A 15,591-nucleotide genomic window follows, 5' to 3' on the forward strand; every position below is an offset into this window, starting at 1 on the left:
TATTCTGTTTGTGAAGCTTGCTTCTGTTGTTTCTGATCAAATTCCTAATTCCTATATAAATCATTTTTAAATGAATAGAAATCAATTTAAGACATTCTAGACTAGGAATGAATACACAATATACTCAAATTTATGGGACACAATTTTTCTAAAATTCCCTGAGTTTGTGTTTTCTTTATTGATACTATTTCCATGTTCAGGACTTGAACAGTAAAAACTCATTTTCTTCCACTATTTGTGTTTTCCTGGGTTTATGGAATTTATTCATTTCTTTTTAAAAGGAGCTCTATCATATTCACAAAGGCTGTTTTTTAAGGTCTTTTCCTTGTGCTTAACCTGTGTAGGGATATTCAGCACCCACTGTGTTAAGTTTGTTGTGCTCTAATGGAGACATTTTCATGCTGGCACCTAGGCCTCTGGCATTAGGAAGTTTACAGCTCTGGGTGATGAGATCTGGCTTTGTTTTTCCTCAGAGGGTTTTGGGTTCCTTGGTTTGTTTCCTCTTGATTCTTTTTTTTTTTTTTTTGGAGTGTGCTGTCTATAGATTTTCTGATGATCTGATAGATGTGGCCACTGGTGGTTCCAGGTAAAATGTGTCTGTGGGTACTGGGAGCTGACACTTAGGTATGTATGGGGATAGGTTGGGGCTTGAGGGGGTCCACAGGAGGGAGGAAAACGAGTGTTTCACCAGTGTTCCCTTGAATGGGGACAGAGAGTGAAAGGAGCTTACCCCAGAAGGTCTGCTGGAGAGCCAGGTATGATCCTGGGGGATTGGATCACGAGAAACAGAAGGAGAAGTGAAGATCTGTAGTCAGCTTGCCTACTTCCCTGGCAGAGGTTGCCTGTGGGTTAGTGTGGAATATACTAGAGTTGGGTGCTGAGATAAAGCAATGTATGGAGGGAGGGAGAGAAGGAGGAGAAGAAGGGGATGGAGGGGGGGGGAGGAGGATGAGGTCTGTGGGATCCACAGGAGGTATGGGTAGGGGAGAAGGGAAGGCTGTCACAGGTGTTCTGTGACAGAAATAGGGACGGAGCTAGGGCACTGAGTTTGGAGAGCAAGTGGTGAAAGTCTTCAGTAAGCTTACCTGACTCCCTGGCCTGTTCAGCTTCTGTGTTTAGAGGAGATGCTTGCTGCTGTTGGAAGGTGGGATAATGGGATAAGTTGGAAGTTTGGAGGAGAAGATCTTTGTGATCCGTAGGGGATGAGGTCATAGACAAAAGGGAGACAGCACCAGGTGTTCTACTGCCGAGCTGGGGATGGGACTGAGGAATTGGACCTGGAGGAGCAGAAGGAGAGGGAAAGATGTGCAGTCAGCCCACCTGCTTTCTTGGCAGCAGTCTGACCAAAGCAACTTACAAAAGAAACAGTATGGTTGGCTGTATGGTTCCAAATGGTTAATGTTCATGATGACTGAGCAAAAGCATGTCAGCAAGAAGAGCTGAAAGCTCACATCTTAAACTGCAAGTAGGAGACGGAGAGATGTTGGGAATGGTCCCAGCCTTTTGAAACCTCAAAGCTAGCCTGTAGTGACCCACCCCTTCTAACAAAGCCACACCTCTTAATCGTCCCCAAACACTTCCACCAACTGGGGATTAAGAATTCAAACATATGAGCCTATGGGGCCATTCTCATTCGAACCACCATTTATTACAACTTTCTTTTCTTGATATATGGCCTCAATATGTATCTCAAGCTGGCTTCAAATCCATAATCCTCCTGCCTTCACTTCTTGAATGCTGGGAAGTTTTACTTCTCTTCAAGCTTGATTTCATATTTCATTTTACCTAGAGCTATCCAGAAATGCCTTTAGAGTATTTATACATATTTGAATATCCCATCTAGAGAACTGTTCTTGTATGGAGTGAAATGTACAAAGAGGACCTCAGGGAGATTGGTTGGTGTGACCAGTCTGAGCTTCCAAGTCTGACAGTGCTCTGTGACTCTAAGACATATCAACACTGCTAGTCTCCCGAATTTTTAAATACCAAGGTTTCCAGAATGTCCACATAGAGTGGGTGTCATTGGAACCTCCAATATGTTCCATATGTGATGTTGCTGAGGACAAGGAGAGGGTCTCAAGAATTCTAACCAGAAGGCTTTTGGCAGGTGTGCTGAGAAGAGCTCAAAATGATGTTTTTCTCACAGGAATAAGGCATGGGAAGTGTTCACATTCATCTTGAGTACATTTCATCTATAAAATTATAGATTAACTCAATTTATAGTTTAGGAAATTATTTTATATAATTAGTTTAATTTTTATGTTGAGCTTGAACGCTTTCTCTATTGGTGGCTGCTTTTAGGCCTATGTGGTTAAGTCATTTTGTTGCCACCCATGGTGCTAGGAAAGGTCCTTGAGATAGGCACAGTGTGTGGGAACAGTCATGAAAGGATCACGAATGACTGTCACAGGGGCTAAACTTTAACAGCTCTCAAATGTCACACTATATTCATGCTTTGTTGTTCTGTCGTGTTGCCTTTCTCCATTTCTGGAAAATGGAAAAGTACGCACTGGTTGGCGGGTTTCTGAATACACAGAGCTTTCAGGTGCAGCCCAATAGTGCCCACGGTAGCCTGTCCTTCTGAGACATTCTAATTGGCCCCGCTGTCTTGTAAACACAACTTTTCATAAATGTAGTGAGTGGACCCAGGTATCAGAACGAGCATGTTGTCTCACTGAAAACAGCCTCGGAATGTGGTCTCTCTGAGGGATAAACACGTGTTCCCTAATCATGTTTCTATGGCATCCAGGGCTAAGAACCAAGAACGTCTCCTAGGGTTTTCCTGTGCATGTATATCACATGTGCGCTGGCTTTAACCTCAGAGACAGTTACAATAGCGACATCATATGCCATTTATAAACATCACTTATGATTATGAAATTCCAAAGCTGTGTTTACCTTTTTTTTTCCAAAAAAGCCATTAAATATTCCACAGCCCCTCATTAGGGTTTTCCTCGGGAACTGAAGGTAGGAGCTAGGCTGCTCTGTGTAAATCAGCTGTTTGTTGTCAGAACACCTGGTGAATCGGAATGAGTTAGGGGAGGGATATGAGGGACACATCTGAATTTGGACAGATGATTTTCTTGACTTTTGCTTGAGACAGGCCATCAGGCACTTGAACTCCTGGGGTTCAACTACTCATCTAGCCTCAGGTCTGAGTAGCTGGGGTTGAAATTTCTCTTCATCTTTTCATGAATTCTGAAGAGCTGGCAAAGTAACACCTCTTTATGAGTATTGATGTAAATCTTAGCTTTCTCTCAGCAAGCCACAATTACTTCAGAATAACATCTCTTTTGGGTACAATTTGCAAGAAAAAGAAACAGCAAGATGCAATGCTACCACCAGGTGGCACCGCTTTAATAACCAGGAAGAAATGCTGGAGCACCCAAGATCGCTGTCAGGTGCGGAGAAACCTTAGGGTGGCCGTCACTCTTCCGTTGGCTTTGTGGTCAGCGGGGAGCCGGGTTGATCTGTCCGTCCATCAGGCTCTGTTGCTGAACCTAACCTCGATGGCAGCTGGGCCTCGGCACTCCGAGAGGTGTAGCTGGAGAGGGTTCGAATTTCAGGAGACTCCCACTGGCTGCGCTCACTCTGGACCGGCGGAGGCTGAGGCCCGGGGTCCGCGAACCACGGTTCACTACTTCTGGCCTCGTGGCGGAGGTGCCAGGACTCGGGCTGCGGAGCCTTGCTCCCTGTTCCGCCTTTGCTATGTCTGAAGGCGTCCTGCTTTGCGCGTGTCGGGGCCAAATCCAGATTTTCATTTCGCTTCAGGCTCGGACGGCTAAGTAGGTCCAAACCGCACAAACAGGAAGGAGGGAAGGCAAGGAGTGCGGGCAGAGGGCGGGTCGTTCCCAGCAGCACCCCAGTCCCTCCCCGTCCCGGTCTCCGACCCACTGGGGCCAGGGCGGGGCGTGCGCGTCAGCTGGGGCTAGAAAAGGCGGCGGTCCGGCCCGGCGAGGTGACAGCCCAACTTGGACGCCAGGTCCGGCCGACGCCGCCATGAGCGCCGCGCTTTTCAGCCTGGACAGCCCGGTGCGCGGCACACCCTGGCCCACAGAACCTGCCTTCTACGAGCCAGGCAGGGTGGACAAGCCCGGCCGAGGGCCCGAGCCAGGGGATCTGGGGGAGCTGGGCTCCACGACTCCTGCCATGTACGACGACGAGAGCGCCATCGACTTCAGCGCCTACATTGACTCCATGGCCGCCGTGCCCACCCTAGAGCTGTGCCACGACGAACTCTTCGCCGACCTCTTCAACAGCAACCACAAAGCGGCCAGCGCGGGCGGCCTGGAGCTGCTGCAGGGCGGCCCTACGCGACCCCCGGGTGTGGGGTCAGTCGCCAGGGGTCCGCTCAAGCGCGAACCCGACTGGGGCGACGGCGACGCGCCGGGCTCCCTGCTGCCCGCGCAAGTGGCGGTGTGCGCGCAGACAGTGGTGAGCTTGGCGGCCGCGGCTCAGCCCACTCCACCCACTTCGCCGGAGCCTCCTCGAGGCAGCCCGGGGCCGAGCCTCGCGCCCGGCACAGTCCGAGAAAAGGGCGCGGGCAAGAGGGTTCCGGACCGCGGCAGCCCGGAGTACCGGCAGCGGCGCGAGCGCAACAACATCGCTGTGCGCAAGAGCCGCGACAAGGCCAAGCGCCGCAACCAGGAGATGCAGCAGAAGCTGGTGGAGTTGTCGGCCGAGAACGAGAAGCTGCATCAGCGCGTGGAGCAGCTCACCCGGGACCTGGCTGGCCTTCGGCAGTTCTTCAAAAAGCTGCCCAGCCCGCCTTTCCTGCCGCCCACCGGCGCCGACTGCCGGTAACGCGCGGCGTGGGCCTTTGAGACTCTGAACGACCTATACCTCAGACCCCGACAGCGGGGAGCAGACGCCGCCCGAATCGCTAGTTTCTTTGGGACCTGCGAGCGACAGGAAGCTGCAGCTTGGGCACCGGACTGCGAGAGAAGCTATATTAATCTTTCCCCCTTAAATTATTTTTTATAATGGTAGCATTTTCTACGTCTTATTACCATTGCAGCTAAGGTACATTTGTAGAAAAGACATTTCCGACAGACTTTTGTAGATAAGAGGAAGAGACTGCGCATGCTTTTTATATTCATTTTTACAGTATTTGTAAGAATAAAGAAGCATTTAAATCGCTGCAGCTTCCTATATTCATTCTCTCCCGCACACAACATACTGAGACTTCACCAGGGAAAAGCAAGTACCTGGGAGCCACCCGACCAGGTGCGTTGCCCACATGGGGTAAGGAGATGGATGCGTTTCCTCACGGTCTATATTGCCCGCGGAAGGAACACGGGAAAGCATGACTAATTCATGTGTGTGAGCCCAGAGTATGCTGACCTGGGGCGGAGAGCAGTTGGCCTAACTTTTAGGTGGTTGCCGAAGGGTGAGTGGGTGGAAGAGAGCTGGGAGTCTGAAACTTGATTCCTCGTTGCCTCCACTTTCCTCAATCTAGGGACAACGTGTAGATATAAAAATGTGTACCAGGACAAATTAATATCCTAGCATATAAAAAGGGCAGCCCCAAAAGCCAGTAATTGTAATGTTTGCGGGCTTAATTCCCCACCCCCCCTCCAAAGCTATGTGCCTTTCTACTAAGAATACTGGTTGTTCCAAACCCTTCCCTGATCTGCACAGCCTGTTGTACAGAAGAAAACACAAAACCTCCAGGGTCTAGATACATAGCTTTGTTTGTAATTCAAATCCCTGCCCAAAGTGCAGGCTTGTGGATTGCTGTGAGTCTGTGATATTTGCCCTCTGCAGCTCTTCAGGGTCTCTGACAGGTGGGCAGTGGAGTAAGGTACAGAAATTTCTGTTTTATACAGCTCTCGTCACACCCAACTCATCTACATTGTATGGGTGACAGTGCCACCTCTGGCAGTTCCCAGAACACTAAAACCACAAAGTGTTTAGGTTGGACATTTATTTATTGTAACGGAACAGTAATATTTCAATATGAGATACTGGCTGAAGCTTTACAGGACAATCTAGCAGAGAATATTAGATACTGCAAAGAAAAAACATATACAACATTGATAAATTGTAAATATTTTAAAGCTACAACAAAGCACATTTCCTAATCAATAATAGTGCCCAAGTAGCTGCAAAATGAAGACACAGAAGACATGAGAAACACTCAAAGAAACATGTTATCAAACTTGTAGGAAGGTAAAGTTAAAAAAAAAAAGATGTAATAGAGGTATTTTGATTTTTAATTTAAAACTATCCTATTAATCTCTTTACCAGAAAAAAGAAAGAAAAGAAACCCACTAAATTTAAAAACAGAAACACTCTGAGTTAACACACAGCCCCTTGCCAAGCGCACAGATGTCAGGGAGGAGGCTGAGCAGCAGTGGCTCCCGCTGTACTCAGAAGCTCAATCTCTTCCAGGGTGACGACGCAGCTGCTCTGCTGTGTAGTGATGGACTGGACAAAGCAGAGTAAAGGTCCCATCTCCTTTCCAAGGACGCTCTCCACTTTATAACTCTGCAGTGATAGAAGCATTCTGGTTAAAGCAAACAGCCCTGGGTTCCTGGACATTCTGTTCCCAACGAGGCCACAGCCGGGACAAAGGTCCTTCCTTTCATAAGCTGCAGCCTTCCTTCCAACGGAAAAGGCTTTGGGGTGGGAGTTGGGGTATGTGGATTATAAAAATCCCCTTTATCAGAGCAAAATAAACTACTTTATTATGACAATTGAGTCTCGAAGTTTTTAGTGGCTGCCTGGATAAACTGGCCTAGGACAGGATTCGGAAGACAATATGCAGAGGAAGTACTGTTCTTCCATGGGGGCTGGGCTTTTGGCTTGCATATGTCTCCCACTTCCTTTGGGGACACTTCCCCAATCTAGCAACACTTGTGGCCAAAGGATTTCCTGGTGCTTGCCCCAGACTTCCCTCTTCAATTGGATTCCATTTCTTCTTGAGTTACACTGGGGTAAACATTTCTGTTTGTGCTGTAGTAATGTGACTGGAGGTTTTATCCACATAGTTAATCTTGGGAGATTTTCATCTCCAGACACAGACACAGGTACTGGGCAGCAGCATCTGTCCCTGGTGTGGCTGTGCCCTGGCTTTTATGGATCTAACTGCAGAGTATTTTCAGTGAGTGTAGGGCTAAAAATAAAAGTGCAAGTTTGAGGAGACTGCAGAAGGTAATGGCCAGCCTAGAGAGGACTGCAATGGGCACCATAGCCTGTCCTCTGGACGAGGCAGCTGACAAGGAACTCAGGCCAGCTATGGCCAAGGAGCTGGACAGCAGAGAATGTAGCTAGCGCAGCTTTGGGTTCCTAGGGTATCTACCCGTGACCAGAGTTTGATTCCAGGTCTGGGCTAGACGTACTTTGTTCTCAAATTTAGGTCTGGGACATAGTGCGGTGGAAGGGACATAGAGATGTCTTAAGCTCAGTTAGGAAAGTTGGCCAGCCCAGTCAGGGCCTGTGAGGAAGTTGGGCCAACAGCCCTGGCTGGGAAGGCTTCTGTGGCTACAGCCATGCCTTGAGGGTACCAGTTGATGCCCAGTGGGGCAGAGATGAACCATGCCAATGAAGCCCAGAATGGACTTTATAGAATGACTGTGTGGAGTGTTCTGGGTGCTATGTTTTGCAGAGTCATCGTCAGGATCAGTTGGGATGTGAGCATGACATATGCTGACTCGATTTTCCAATGTAGCTTACTTAATACTTTGCAAATGAACAAGGTCTACAGTGTGGTTCAATAGCCTCATGGAAAAATGAGAACTGCTGGTCTAGAGAGGAAAACTGGATACTTCGCAGGTGATGCTCTGCAGGCGAATGGCAAGCTCACAGCCTGCTTGACAATGAGATCTGGAGAAAGTGCTAGGATCAGGTCATCATTAGGAGAACTGGCAGGAGAATGACAGAGGAGGGACAGCTAAGAACTTCAGTGCCTCTTACTATTTTCCTTAACCAATGCTGTGTAAGCATGAAAATGCTGTGTAAGCATGAAAGCGATGATCCCAGCATCCCCATGGTCTTCTCTGGAAAGAGGATGGATTTTTTGTTTCTTTTGAGTCAAGGTCCTATGGGATGTAGCTCAGGCTGACCTAAAGCTTGCTATACAGCTGAGGACAACCTTGAATTCCTGATTCTCCTGCCTTACCTCTCAGGTGCTGGGGTTACAGTTGTGAAATACCACACCCAGCTTAAAAGTATGTAATTTGGATTTCATAAAGATCTGTGAAAAATCATTTCTATGTAAAATGTTAGTTTTAGCTCTATCACCTACGAGTGGACCTTAAACTCATGTTTTATACTCATAAATCAACATGGTGGCCGGGCACGGTGGCACACGACTTTAATCCCAGCACTCAGGAGGCAGAGGCAGGCAGATTTCTGAGTTCAAGGCCAGCCTGGTCTACAAAGTGAGTTCTAGGATAGCCAGGGCTATACAGAGAAACCCTGTCTCGAAAAAACAAAAACAAAAAACCCCAAAAAACAAAAACAAACAAACAAAAATCAACATGGTGAATTTAAAACATCAATACCAGCAATTCATGCACTGTCCATATGAATAGGTATCTACATATATGAAAATGTGTCTATCTGATTTTAAGTATTTATTTATTTAATCTCATGTCTTGTTGAGAAAAACTGAGTGATGGGGTGGAACCCAAATTTTTCTGCATGCCAGGCAATGACTATTCTGCTGAGCTACCCCATGTCTATTTTATTTATTTATTTATTATTATTATTATTATTATTTTGGTTTTTTCGAGACAGGGTTTCTCTGTATAGCCCTGGCTGTTCTGGAACTCACTTTGTAGACTAGGCTGGCCTCAAAATCAGAAATCCGCCTGCCTCTGCCTCCCAAGTGCTGGGATTAAAGGCGTGTGCTACCACGACTGGCCTTTTTTCTTTCTTTCTTTTTTTTTTGTCTATTTTTTTTTGATACAATATATGTGTGCCTTTTCTGAAAGTTGAAGGAACAGATTTCAACCCTACATCACTGTAATGTAACCAGTAAGAAACAGCAAAAACAATAGTTAATCCCATTGCTTTTACATTCACAGTGTGGCCAAAGTAAACACATACATTTTAACACCCAGTTATCTCAACCAGAAACAGCACATTTGCTCCAGGGATGGAGTATGGTTTTTATGGAGACCCCTAATTTGATTCTCTGGATTTTGTGGATGTGAATTCTCACCCAGAAGACCCACAGATCCAGAGTGTGTGACTTGCCGCTGTGTCTGCACATAGGCCTTCTTTGACTGCCATCTTCTGTTAGGCTCCACCCCAGGTCAGAGGGAAAGGTCCTGCTTGTAGTTACTGTTAACAGAGGTAAGGGCAGTGTAGAGAGCTTGCTAAACTGTGCTCCAAGCTTGGATGGCTCCTCTGTCCCACTAATGTGGAATAGGAAACTAGAGCACCTACAAAGGTGACACCAACAGCTAGGACCGCCCTTTGTCATTTTACTTAATATCTGTGCACATGTATGTAAGGTAAATGTATATGTTTGTACAACCAGTGTCCAAGGAGACTCCTCATATAGAAGTGCATGCACTCCTGCACAAAGACACACACATGGATACACACAAACACATACACACACACACACACACACACACACACACACACACACACACACACTACAGCCAGTGTCCAAGAAGGCTCATATACGGGTACTTGCACACCTGTACTTCCACACATAGGAATACATGCTCACATGCCTTTTTAAAGCTCGATCAACAGGTTTTCAGTAACCAGAGCATTCTGGTTGAAGAAGTTAAGTGTGTTGCAGAAACAAGATACCTCAGCCAACAGGAACGAAAGGAGGGAGGATTTCTGCCAGTGTTCCTGGTGTCCAGGTCCCCATAGAGACATTATCTACAGAGGCCCCATCAGTGCTGTGGTGGCCACTGAGTCAGAAGGCAGATATCAGCCTCTATGCACACGGATCAGAGTGTGGCTGTTGATGGTTGTGAGTCTTAAGTTTGCTTATGTAGGGAGGTTGGGTTCATTTTGTTATTCATCCAAGCAGGACTTTCCATGCTTTCCCCCAACTGTCTCCACAGAGTATGTGGAAAAACCTGACCCACCTTTTTTTTTTTAAGATTTATTTATTTTATGTATATAAATAAGTACACCATTGCTCTCTTCAGACACATCAGAAGAGGGCATCAGATCCCATTACAGATGGTTGTGAGCCACCATGTGGTTGCTGGGAATTGAACTCAGACCCTCTGAAAGAGCATTCTGTGTTCTTAACCATCTCTCCAGCCCCCCACCCCAGCCCCCCACCCCAGCCCTCCACCTCCCATCCACCTTTTTAAAGCATCCACCTGAGCACATATGCCACATTGGAAAGCTCTGGCTCACCAGTGTCTGGTCCAACATCACCCGTTTTCTTATGTCAGCCAACAGACACTGCTCCCTGCCTGCCTTTAAATACTGTGAGTTCTTTAATTCCCTGTTTCCAACTACCAACTGTTCCTTCCTGCAGAGATAAAGCTACCTTTGGTGAGATGCCTTTGTGTTGAGTCCCTCATGGAGATGGCAACAGTGAGGACCATGTGTCAGCAATGCAATGGGCTTGGTTCTTAGGCCATGGTAACTAAAGGCTTTTACATAATAAGAAAGTACCAACTTCTGTGTCTTCTAACTTGGTGTCAAAGCATGACTCTTCTATTCAGAAACAGTGATAGTGTCAACCACAGCTCAGGTGAAAGTGCCAGGTCAAGGTCAAGGCCACCAAAGAGCTTTAAGGCTGGTGTGCTTTGTACCAGGGGGACTGAAACTGTGGCACTGTGTGAAGTCAGGGCTGAGAACCACAGCTCAGACCAATAACCCTTAGAGCTTATTTATGCAGTTTCCAGTTTCATCTCTGACAGCCTTAGCATTAGTTTTGGGTTTTTGATTCCATGAGCTACCTACAGTGCATTTATTTACAGACAGCATCTCATGTAGCCAAGGGCTGGTAGCTTCAAACCTGCTATGTAGTTAAGAGTGATCTTGAACTTCTGGTCTGAGGCCTGGTGCATGTTAGTCAGGTGCTCCACCAACTGAGCTACACACCCAGCCCCCTGCAGTGCCCTTAAGTGACTTTTGCCGGGTAAGTGCCATTTCAAAGGATAGAAGTCCTTAGGGATCAACTTTCAGAATTCTTTTCTTGGAGACACATGCCACAGTTTACTGAGTTTTGCTATAGTAATTTTCAAGGTATGTAAGACCAAAGCTCAGAGAAATAACAATAATAATTCAGGCATTCAGAGTCCAGACCCCTCAGTAAAAACTAAAAAGTGTGCCACAGGGCCAGCAAGATGGTTTGGCATGTACAGGTGCTTGCTGGTCATCAGGCCTGATGACCTGAGTTCAATCAACCTCTGAGACACACAGGGCAAGAGAGACCTGATTCCTACAAGTTGTTCTCAAACATCTACTTGTGTATTATGGCATGTACATACTGATACACACACACACACACACATTAATAAATATACAAATAAACAAATAAATTAATAAAAAGTATGTCTTTAGCAATTTTTTTTTTTGTGACTGGGAAGCATGAAAAAGGACTCTGGTCTCCAGGCTGTATGACTATATCAGAAGCCAAGAAGAAAGATTTTCAGCATCTTTAATTTCCAGAGAGGAACGTCTCTGGCCCTGCTGTTGTACATGGGTGAGTGGCAGTGGCAAGGTGGATATGTTTTAACACATAAGTGACTTGTGGTGTTACGATAGGATCTGTTGTAAATGAACATATACAGCAAAGGGGTCTTCCTTCAGGGACAACCTCACACAGATTCAAGAACAAAGTGCATACTCAGGCTGGGCCCCCTGTACTCACCCCATCCTCGGAGGCAGCAGACATCAGAAGTAAAGAAATACTGCTCTCCAGCAGCTGCAGCAACAGGAAAGAAGGGCTCAGTGATATTCCACTAAATGACAAGTACTCACCTAAGGTGTTCCTATCTGAAGACAAACACTGAATCTAAGCTCTTGGTCTCCTATGTATAGAACAAGTTTTGGAGGCTTAAGTTAAGCAGGACACTGTATAGACACTGGGGTAGGTGACCCCTACTTCTCCCAAAAACTGAGGAGCTCTTTCCTCATCTCCTAACTGGCTCATACATTTTGCCTCAGGTGAACAAAGGAACAGGCATACCAGTAGCCCCGCTGCAGCCTCATCTTTGCTGACCAAAGAGTAGACACAAGCACTCAAACATGAGCTCCAGGCTCCTTTTCCTACCTTGACCTTCACAGTACTCTCAGGTCTCGTGGGACAGTCCAGAAAGACATGCAGGTGCCTCTCTTGAAGAGGTGACAGGACCAGTTGGGAACAGTTTCCACAGGAGAAGGTGCCTCTGTTGTGGGAAGGCACATAGGCACATAGGGATATAAGCAACCAGAGAGATAGATATCAGAAGAGTTCTACAGCAAAGAGTGTTCTCTAAACATTCAATGAGAGAAATTTTGCTGTCAGAATTAGATTGTTGGAACCAGTCAAAAGCAGCCAGGAACTGGGATTCTTCTGATGGCTTAGCAGTTGGAAGCTGCTGAGGGTGGGCCTTGGGTACACAGAGGCATTATTCATGAGGAATATGGGGGAAGGTAGCCTCCCAGGAAGTGAAGGCCAAACCTTCAAGGAGGTCAGGGGAGTGAATTTCCCACCCTGCTGGCAGGTCAGGCTTGCTCATCAGCCCTGGTGTCCTCACTCCCACACTGCTTTCACATACACCCATGTTCCCTTGCTTCTTTGACACAGTCCAGAAATCACTTGTGTACTCACAAGGACAATAACCCTAGGCATCAGGAAGATATTGGCTCTTTGCTTCTTTTAAAAAACTTATATTTATGTATATGGATATTTTGCCTGTATGAATTCTGTCCATCATGTACACTCCTGGTACTTGAAGAAACCAGAAAAGGGCATTGGATCCCTTGGAAGTAAAGTCATAGACAACTTGTGAGCTGTCAAGTGGGTTCTCTGGAAGAGTAGCCAGCTCTTGTAACTACTAAGCCATCTCTCCAGTCCTTGTTCTTTGATTCTAAGAAACAAACATGTAATGATGACACATTTTGGTCTGTCATATGACAAAGTCCACTGGGAGGCAGAGAGTCACTCCAGTGAAACAAATGGCACCAACACTCTGCGGAGAATTTTAGGACAACTTGATAAAAACCAGAGTCATCTGAAAGGTTAGAGCCTCAATCGAGGAGAACGCCTCCTAAGATCCAGCTGTAGGTAGTAAGGCATGTTCTTCATTAGTGATTGATGAGAAAGGCCCAAGGCCATTGATAATGGTACCATCCCTGCTCTGGGTTCTATAAGAAGGCAAGCTGAGCAAACCATGGAGGGTAAACCAGTAAGCAGCACCCCTCCATGGTCACTGCATCAGTTCTTGCCTCCACATTCTTGTCCTGCTTGAGTTCCTGTCCTGACTTCCTCCAATGATGGAGTGTTATGTATAAGCCAAATAAACCCTTTTCTCCCCAACTTGTTTTTGGTCACTGTGTCTCATTACAGAAGCAAAGAAGCTATAATGAAGACAACTATTTAGCCTTGATCTTAGCCCAGGAGGGTAACATAAGTGGACAGAAAGGGGTGTCTACTGAAAGCTGCTCACTGTCCACTGGGAAAGTCTGCAGGACTCCTAGAACATGCCATGCCGCTGCTCTGTCCCCTGAGAAAGTCTGGGAAAGTCCTAGGACATGCCATGCAGCTTGTCTTACCTATTCAGTTTTTTTCTTCTAATAATGAAGGCACTAAGGACAAATCACAATTCTACATTTCTAAGGCCATTAGGAGAACCCACAAAGCAGCACCATAGCCTCTATGCTGCAGCTCAGCTGAGTGAGTTCCCTTCTGTGTTTGGGGAACCCACATATAGAGTAAAGATTGTAGGATTTGGGGGTGGGTTACTGCCATGTCCTTAGGGCCCCAGGGGTTTCAGGCATCCTTACCCATCTTCTGGCTTCTGTTCCAATCTCCCATTGCCACACCGGTTACACACAGGCCACGAGAAAGCAGTGCTCTCATCTATATCAACCACGGTACCTAAGCCCAGGAAGAAGAAAGGCCAAATTCATCAGTGACCAGTATCGTGGCCTCTGAGACTGCCTATCTTTGCGCTATTTCTTTCATAGGAAGAGATAAGTAGGTATACTGTTGGCTAATTCCTTTTATTAAATATCATTTTTTCTGGCTTACTTCTTTATTGTCATTAGGAATATAGAGCTAGGTATGGTAGCACACTGATTTAATCCCAGCACTTGGGAGGCAGAAACAGGCAGATCTTTGAGTTCTTGAGTTCAAAGCCATCCTAGTCTACAGAATGAGTTGCAGAATAGTCAGGGCTACACAGAGAAACCTTGTCTCAAAAAACAACCAACCAACCAACCAACCATCCAAATAAATGAGTACATTAGTTAGAGGGCTGGGGAGACGGCTCGGAGGGTAAAAGGGTTCATCGTGCAAACAGGAGAAAGTAATAGCAAATCTCTAGCACTCATTAAAAAAAGGCAGGCATGGATGCACGTAACCCGCAGTGACAGAGACGGGAGGGCCACCTGGGCTCTTGGTTTCAGGTTCAGTAAGCGCCCTGTCTCAAGTGAGTAAGGTGGGTAATAACAGAACAGGAAACAGAGGAAACCCACTTGTGAATGCCACTAGAGAATGTTGAGATGGAAGGAACATGTCAGAAATGTAGGTCTGTAGGAAAAATATCATCAGTGAAAGTCTAAATTGCCAAATAAGCTACTATTGATTTAATAGTTTTTAAAGAAATGACAATAACAATCATGTATTCAATACTTACACTTTATGAGCAGGTTAAAGAAACAGTAGTGAAGTAACTGGGTGTGCTCACAAGCAAATAATAGTGATGTAACTGAGTGTGCTCACAAGCAAACAGTAGTGATGTAACTGGGTGTGCTCACAAGCAAACAGTAGTGATATAACTGGGTGTGCTCACAAGCAAACAGTAGTGATGTAACTGGGTGTGCTCACAAGCTTGGACCAGGTTGCTCTCTATTAGGGCAATTTTAATGTCTGCCTCTCAAGTGCAGACTCTAAGCATGAACCACCATGCTTGGCTAGTAATATTCTCACAGGAAACAGGACCACAGTGCCACTGAGAGCTGACCTGAGTTTTGTTAAGTATATACCAGAAACTCCAGGGCAACCACTAGTTCAGTTCTAAAAGATTTTACTTTAATTTTTATGATAAATTTCACTATGCAGCTTAATTTGACATGCAGTACCATGTTCATGTAAGATTTTAAGTCTTAAATTGAAATACTGAAGGAAAACAGAATACACTGAATGCTCAATGCAAATAAAAACAAAACAAAATAAAAACAAAGCACACATAAAAACAGAGTGGAAAAATAAATAAAAGGATCCAAGAGCGATACACTTTAAAAATGTGTATCAATCAATTATAACAGTAATTCTTAATATGACTGATCTTACTATACAAATTAAAAGAAAAGTTTATCAGCATGGATAAGAACATGAAGCAACTATATGTGACCTAAAAGAAACCTCCATTATATATAAAAACACAGGTGGATTAAACATAAAGAGGGAGAACAAAGCAGCCACAATGCTAAATTGTGAGGGGATGC

At 45.8% G+C, this 15,591-nt stretch overlaps 2 protein-coding genes across 2 annotated transcripts in view; one reads left to right on the forward strand and one right to left on the reverse strand.

Moving 5' to 3' along the window:
* The first annotated feature begins 3,921 nt into the window (after window positions 1–3,921).
* On the forward strand, window positions 3,922–6,698 carry Cebpd (CCAAT enhancer binding protein delta). The gene is made up of 2 exons (XM_021184664.3): window positions 3,922–5,226; window positions 6,394–6,698. The coding sequence occupies exon 1, from the start codon at window positions 4,000–4,002 to the stop codon at window positions 4,801–4,803; it is 804 nt and encodes a 267-aa protein (XP_021040323.1). The 5' UTR covers window positions 3,922–3,999; the 3' UTR covers window positions 4,804–5,226; window positions 6,394–6,698.
* Spidr (scaffold protein involved in DNA repair) overlaps window positions 5,918–15,591 on the reverse strand; it is a 222,678-nt gene continuing 213,004 nt past the window's right edge. The window contains exons 17-20 of the mRNA XM_021185304.3: window positions 13,927–14,020; window positions 12,212–12,326; window positions 11,810–11,863; window positions 5,918–6,489 (exon numbers count right to left, since the gene is read on the reverse strand). Coding sequence (XP_021040963.1) covers window positions 6,334–6,489; window positions 11,810–11,863; window positions 12,212–12,326; window positions 13,927–14,020 — 419 coding nt within the window. The 3' untranslated portion in view covers window positions 5,918–6,333. The remainder of the gene's footprint in view (window positions 6,490–11,809; window positions 11,864–12,211; window positions 12,327–13,926; window positions 14,021–15,591) is intronic.

This window comes from Mus caroli, unplaced genomic scaffold, assembly GCF_978045245.1.
Source record: "Mus caroli unplaced genomic scaffold, Mus_caroli_1 scaffold_17, whole genome shotgun sequence".
Classification (NCBI taxonomy): Eukaryota; Metazoa; Chordata; class Mammalia; order Rodentia; family Muridae; genus Mus; species Mus caroli.

Coding starts and splice junctions, on each gene's coding strand:
- Cebpd (XM_021184664.3), top strand. CDS start 4,000: ATGAGCGCCGCGCTTTTCAGCCTGGACAGCCCGGTGCGCGGCACACCC.